This window comes from Teleopsis dalmanni, unplaced genomic scaffold (assembly GCF_002237135.1).
Source record: "Teleopsis dalmanni isolate 2A unplaced genomic scaffold, ASM223713v2 unscaffolded_contig_0326, whole genome shotgun sequence".
Lineage (NCBI taxonomy): Eukaryota > Metazoa > Arthropoda > Insecta > Diptera > Diopsidae > Teleopsis > Teleopsis dalmanni.
In genome coordinates this window covers 1-7,755 of record NW_024031708.1, presented here as the reverse complement: position 1 = coordinate 7,755, position 7,755 = coordinate 1, and the positions used below count along the sequence as shown (strand labels likewise).

The 7,755-nt window shown below is 37.7% G+C and overlaps 1 protein-coding gene across 1 annotated transcript; it reads left to right on the top strand.

Annotated features, from left to right (window-relative positions):
* Positions 1 to 241: 241 nt before the first annotated feature.
* On the top strand, positions 242 to 7,027 carry LOC119663353. Its single transcript, XM_038072965.1, has 2 exons — positions 242 to 996; positions 5,951 to 7,027. The coding sequence occupies exons 1-2, from the start codon at positions 961 to 963 to the stop codon at positions 6,608 to 6,610; spliced, it is 696 nt and encodes a 231-aa protein (XP_037928893.1). The 5' UTR covers positions 242 to 960; the 3' UTR covers positions 6,611 to 7,027.
* The last annotated feature ends 728 nt before the right edge of the window (positions 7,028 to 7,755 follow it).

Sequence of the window (7,755 nt, the reverse complement as noted above, 5' to 3'; positions counted from 1 at the left end):
ACAGTTTTTTAGCTTCCAGACTGAACTGGGTTTTTTGATTCTCTCTCTTGCATTTCAAGTCCCAAGTGAACAGCACGCGTTTTATTTTCAATTTTCGATTTATTAAAATTTTAATTTCTTAAATAAAGTGTAATTATTCTGAATAAAATACTTTCGTTGTAAATTTCATTTTTTTCATAACTTCAATAAATACAAAAACTCTTGTATTTTTTCATTGGCGCCCGAGCAGGGACTTGAAATTAAATAATAAATAATTTAAAAAATTACGAAAAGTGAAATTTAGTGATTATTGTTCGGTGAATGTTGGTGTGGTGAAGTATCAGCACCAGACAAAAACCGCTAATAAAAAAAAAAAAATTTTTAAACTAAATTTCGTGAATATATTCTAGAGCTGCAATTGGCAGCATCGTGATTTTCGATCAGTTTAATTTTTCATTTTCCACGTGTGTAGTGATTGCGGTAAATGTCGGTGTGGTGTCAAGTATCAGCACCAGACAAAAATCGTTAATAAAAAAAAAAAAAATTCGCTTGCATTCACGAAGACCGTTTGTCTGCTGCACTTGTCTCCAATCAAAATTTCATTTTGCGATCCTCCAGCCTAAAATTAAAACGTGCCCAAATCCTAAATAAAGTTTTGAAGTGAAATTATTTAAATTATTTCGGAAATTATAATTTTTTGTCGCAAAAATAATTAAATTCGCATTTTCCCGTAAACTTCCCGGAACTGTTTTTCGTGCCAGCAAAGTGAGAAAGTTTTCGCCAATTTTTACAACAAAAATTTTCCTGCTCAATTCTTATTGCTGCTGTTGGTCACTGCTACTGCAGTTTCCTGATCAATTCTATTGCTGCTGTTGGCCGCTGCTACTGCAGACTGCTACTGCATTTCGCTGTTGCTGTTCGCTGCTGCTGCAGATTGTCGCTGCTATTCACCGCTGCTGTTGGTTTTCGTTTTTTTTTTGGATGGCGTGCCACTGTAACACCACTGCCGTTTGCCAGGTAAGAAAGTGCAAATAATGAAATTGTTGTACCAGGTCATGCTCTGACTAAACAAAATAGTCAAGAAAGTATTTTAAATAACTTTGCACTGGTAATTATTTGCACTTTTAAAACACCTATATTTTTCTATTTCTATAATAAATTATTGACAAACGTGAAACAAATTTACGAAGCTGAGGTTGAGCTTCATTAACAAATACGTTCGGTAAATCCAATTATTTAATACAAATAATTGAGTAATTTGCAGGGGCAAATTATATACAAAGTGAATGCATTTTTCGTTTTCGTTTTCGCCAGTTACTTGCAACTACTTTGTTGGAATTTACCCATAATCACAATATTGATTATTTATCGTTTTTTATTATTCTATAAACAAAGTGAGTGCATCTTTCGTTTCGCTAATTTCTCGCGTTTACTTTGTTGGAATTTACTTACAACCGTCGCTCAACAGTATTCAAATACTCTTATCGTTTTTTGCGCTGCATTGCCTTCTCTCTTAAAAAATTTAGTAAATTGTGTTCACTATGTCAACTAAAAAGCGAGCATCATCCCCACAAAAAAATGAAGAATTGGATAAACTACTCCAGCAGCGAGAAACTGTAGTGGCCAGTATCTTGCGTATTAAAAAAGTAATTTCTGAAAAAACTGTTGATTTAAACCCTGTAGAACTGGAATGTAGGTTGGACATTCTCAATTCATACATTAAACAGGCCATGACTTGCCAACAAAAAATAGAGTGTATCAACGAGTTTGATGTATTTCGGCCAGATCTAGAAGAAATCTGCGTTGCTTCGAAATCATTGTTTCTACAGGCGTTAGGTAAAAACCGCAAGTCTAGTATCCCTGATACTTCGCATGAATGCAGCAATCATCGTTCCAGGCTGCCAAGTATGCGTTTACCTAAATTTAGTGGGAAACATTCTGAGTACAAAAACTTCATAAGCCTTTTTGAAAGCTTAGTGCACAATGATCAGTCGCTAAGTGATATTGAAAAATTCAATCATCTCATTTCGTGTTTGTCTGACGAAGCTCTTGGTACAGTTAAGGCATTTCAACTCACTGAAACTAATTACTCGAAGGCATTAGCTAGTTTAAAAAGAGTTTACGATAACACTTGTCTAATCTTTTTCGATAGTATCTCGCAGCTTTTTGAACTGCCAGAAATGAACAAGCCATCTGCTTTTGCATTACGCAATATCATAGATACTGTTTCTGCCATATATGAGTCCCTATTGTCAATAGGAGATGATAAGAACATTTCAAATGCGATTCTTATTCATTTAGTCATGTCAAGAGTCGATGCCGCCACGAAATCTAAATGGGAGGAGCAATTAGATTACAATAAGCTGCCGCTCTGGTCTGATTGCGAGACTGCGTTAAATAAGCGATACCAACACATTTCTGCTGACGAAGCTTCTACGTCAAGGTCTCGATCGAACAGGCCAAAACAAGACAACTGGCAAGGTAAGAATGTAAAATCGTCACTTATGTGCAAGAAAAATAGTTCGCAAGAGGAAAGTAGATGTTTGTTCTGTAATGCGAAGGAACATGTAATAAATTCATGCTCCGCCTTTGCTGCCCTCTCAGTTACTGAACGGTTCAATTTCATTAAATCATCTTCGGCATGTATAAATTGTCTCAAGAAAGGGCACACGGTATCTAGATGCAAGGCGTCACGCTGCAGAGTGTGTAATCGGTCGCACCATACTCTTTTACACCAATATTCTACTAACACTCCTCAAACAGGTTTATCTTATAATCCAGAACAATCTATTATTTCTCGTGCCTCTGTGAATCATAGCTCATCGAATGACGATCAAATTATTCTAGCCACTGCAGTCATAACCATTCAAGGAAAATCTGGAGAGTATCAGCTGGCCAGAGCACTGCTCGATTCCGGTTCTCAAGTCAACCTTATAACCGAGGAACTTGCACAATGACTGCAACTAAAAAAAGAAGCGAAAACTCTAAACCTGATTGGCATTGGTGAAACAAACTCCACAGTACGGCAAAAATTACATGCCACTGTGAGATCACGTATTAACTCTTATGAGTTTTCTACTGATTTTTGGGTAATGCCTTCAATCTCCACTTACCAACCCGACAAATTTGTGTCAATGAGTAATTGGAATGTTCCTTCTAATCTTTCACTTGCTGATCCGCACTTTCACAAACCGCAAAAGATAGATCTTCTACTTGGTGCCGAAAGCTTTTTCGAACTGTTGTCGATTGGACAAATAAAACAAGGTACTAATCTTCCAGTTCTCCAAAAAACTTTACTTGGATGGATTGTATCAGGAAAATATAAAGATGTCCCAAGTAATGTATCTAAGATATGCAATTTAATACGCCTTCAAGAAGCAGAGTCAACAGGTGATTTCTGCTTAAACTCTCTTGTGAAAAAATTCTGGGAATTGGAAGAAATTCCCAAGGAGCTCACTGTCAAAAAATACACAATAGAACAACAACACTGTGAGACCAAGTTTCTCAACACAATTTTACGCTTACCTTCAGGGAGGCTTAAGGTGCAGCTTCCTTTCAAGTCCAACTCCAACCTTCTAGGTCAGTCATATGAAACAGCAAAAAATCGTTTTCTCTCACTGGAACGCAGGTTGTCGAAAGACTGTATGCTTCAGAAGCTGTATATGGTGTTTATGGCAGAGTATCGTGACTTAGGTCACATGACATTAACTACTGACAACTTTTCTTCGACACCTCATTACTATATACCGCATCAGTGTGTGTTGCGACCTCAGAGTACCTCGACAAAACTTCGCGTCGTGTTCGATGCTTCATGCCGAACATCTTCACAAGTGTCGTTGAACGACATTTTAATGGTTGGTCCAACGGTACAAGAAGAATTGTATTCAATCTTACTTCGCTTTCGTATGCACAAATACGCGATGACTGCTGACATTACAAAAATGTACCGTCAAATCGAAGTTGACGAGGCAGATCGCAATTTTCAGCTTATTCTCTGGAGGGAAAAACCTACGGATCAGATTAGCGTTTATAAACTGAACACAGTGACATATGGTACTTTATCTGCTCCTTTCTTGGCAACACGTTGCCTAAACTACTTAAGTGACCTGTACAAGAATTCTCATTCAGTTGGAGCAAGGGTTATCCGACATGACTTCTATGTCGATGACCTATTGACTGGTGCTGACAGTCTGAAGGAACTGGAAACAATTCGTACCCAATGTACTGAAATTCTTGATGCGGCTGGACTTAAATTAGCGAAATGGTTTTCAAACCATAAAACGTATGATTCGTCAGACTTCTTTCTAAATGTTAATAATACTGATTCCACAAAGGCGCTAGGTATACACTGGATTCCCCAGAATGATACGCTTAAGTTCCATGTAGACGAAAAGTTTCATGACTTGCGAGCAACAAAAAGAAACATACTATCAGTATCAGCTCGACTCTTCGATCCCCTCGGACTAGTATGCCCAATAGTGACTAAGGCAAAAATTTTATTGCAAGAACTTTGGCTTCAGAAGCTTGACTGGGATGAGTCAATTCCTATGCATCTCGATTCTAGCTGGCAAGCATTTAAAAGCAACCTGACTCAGATGGACTCTATTTCCATTCCGCGGTATGTTCATATTCATTCAAATATAAAATGCGATATTCACGGTTTCGCCGATGCGTCAATGAGAGCGTACGGCTGTTGCATCTACGTCCGAATTCATGATTCGAATGGGATTCATTCTGAATTGTTAACTGCCAAATCTAAGGTTGCTCCTTTAAGCACAAAATCATTACCCAGATTAGAGCTGTGTGCCGCTCATTTATTGGCTAAACTATGGTCTCGAATTCAGCCGTTGATTACTTGCGAAATCGGGGATGTTTATTTTTGGACGGACTCTGAAATTACACTTCATTGGATTAAAACTCACCCATCTACTTTAGCGACATTTGTAGCAAACAGAGTTGCAGAGATCCAAGAATGGACGAGCGAAGTTCTTTGGAGACACGTTCCATCAAAGCTAAATCCTGCAGACTTAGTCTCCAGAGGATGTGATGTAGATGAGTTGATTCACTCAATTTGGTTTCGTGGCCCATCATATTTGCTTCAAGATGCCATTAACTGGCCAAAAAATAGTCATTTTCCACTATCAATAGATGAGAAAAGTTTGGAGAAACGAAAGGTCAAGGTCGGACTTTTAGCAGTTGAAATTGAACCTAATGTCATTTCAAAACTAATCTGTAGCCAATCATCTTACCCAAGACTGCTGAGAATTTTCGCGTACATTCTACGTTTTATCACTAAGAAAAATGAGAGAGCCAACGCTCTTATTCCGACATCAAAGGAGCTTAATTGGGCATTCTTGAAAATCGTTGAATTTATTCAAAATCACGAATTCAAGGAAGAAATCGAAAAAATGAAGAAGTCGCATAAATTACCAGTCAGCATTCAAAAACTAACTCCATTCATTCATACAGTCCAAGATGGTTCTCGAACATGCAATTTGCTTCGTGTAGGAGGTCGTCTACTAAACGCACCACTGTCTTATGATTCAAAATTTCCCTTGCTGTTACCTATAAAATTGCATTTTGTCGAGATTTATTTACGATTTCTCCATACAACCAATTGTCATGCTGGTCCAAAAGCCTTAGAAGTGCTGCTTCGTGAAAAAATTTGGGTCATAAATTCAAGCAAGGCATGCAGTAAAACCGTAAGAGCATGCATACATTGTTTTCGATACAAACCTAAGCTGTTGACCCAAGTAATGGGAAACTTGCCTGCAGATCGGTTAAAGGCACTACGACCCTTTTTAATTAGCGGTGTCGATTTTTGTGGGCCTGTATACACTACTTTGAAAATTCGTGGTCGACCACCAGTTAAAATGTATATCGCAGTGTTTGTTTGTTTCACGTCAAAGGCTATACATTTAGAACTTGTAACAGATCTGACAACTAACTGTTTTATTTTTTGTCTTAAAAGGTTTGCCGGAAGACGAGGACTCCCAGAAAAAATCTATTGCGACAATGCGACAAATTTTGTAGGTGCCGATCGCAAGCTGAGAGAGCTGATAGAGGCGTTTCGAGAGCACAAGGACGATCTGGCATACTATGCTGCACAAAGGGGCATAGAGTTTGTCTTCATACCACCCAGGGCACCTCATTTCGGAGGATTATGGGAAGCGGCGGTAAAGTCGGCAAAACACCACATACAACGAACAACCAACAGTGCGCTTCTTACCAGCGAAGAACTGCAAACAGTGCTCGTAGAGGTAGAAGCCCTGCTAAATTCTCGGCCACTCAGTCCATTGAGTCAAGACCCGAACGACAAAGAGGCGCTAACACCAGCACACCTGTTGATAGGAGGTACTCTCCACACGCTGCCGCAAGAATCCGCACAAGGCGTCTCCGACAACAAATTGACCACTTTGAAACGTTGGCGTCTGTTATGCGAGCTCAAACGGAGGTTTTGGCAGGCCTGGTCGAAAGATTACATCCTACAGCTGCAGCCCAAGAACAAGTGGGTGTTCGAGCAGCCGAATCTCGCAGTCGGCCGACTAGTCGTCGTCCAAGAAGACAACCTTCCCTCTCACCGGTGGAAGCTCGGAAGGGTGGAAGCCGTAATTACAGGTCGCGACAATAAGGTCAGGGTCGTTGACGTCAATACCAGCAACGGAATTCTGAGGCGTCCAGTTCACAAATTAGCGATGCTGCCAGAAAATTGAACACATGATCGTGCTTCAACGCGGCCGGTGTTGAATGTTTATATTTTATATTGCATTTTTTGTTTAAAGTAGTTAAAATAAAACGCGTGCTGCTCATTTTTATTGTCAATATGCAACCCAATGTTGACTTTCGTCAACCTTGCACATTACATACGGTAATCTTAAAAAAACAACAACTTTAATTTTATACAGTTTTTTAGCTTCCAGACTGAACTGGGTTTTTTGATTCTCTCTCTTGCATTTCAAGTCCCAAGTGAACAGCACGCGTTTTATTTTCAATTTTCGATTTATTAAAATTTTAATTTCTTAAATAAAGTGTAATTATTCTGAATAAAATACTTTCGTTGTAACTTTCATTTTTTTTATAACTTCAATAAATACAAAAACTCTTGTATTTTTTTCAATATTTAATATATAAATTAATAACACAAATCTTGCGTTATGCATTGAGATTATAAAATATTTGTATCCAGGTTTTCGAATATACAATAAAATTCACTGCAGAGAGCATTTTAGGCCAAATAAAAATATTTAGACGATGTAAAATAAATAAAATAGAACTAGATCTAAAAAAATTAATCAACTTGAGTTCTAAGCCTGGCACTTGCAATCCAACAAGTTTTATACGGACTATAAATTAATTAAATACATAAAAATTCGAATATTTCCTAAAATCACTAATCAATAATCACTAGTACTTGGCAACACTCGAAAGAGCATTGTATGGTTAGCTAAATTTCAATAAATTAATTAAATGTGTGTTGTTCTTTGTTTATTACTGTTAACCCCTTAAATTAATCAATAATTAACAAAATAAAACACCTTGGTACAGGAAAGTAAAAATTAGATTCCGCGATGTGTTCCAATAAGTACCCGTAAAAAAAAATGAAAAAATTATACAAGAAATAAACAATAAAGTCGTATTAACTAAAGAGAACCCAATTGATATTTGTCATAGTTTTTTGCTATTAAATTTTAAATCCTTAGTGAGAGTTATATTACATACGCGAACAATAGCATCAGGACTTCGTACTCCACCCTCTAAATTTCAATTTGGCAGTAT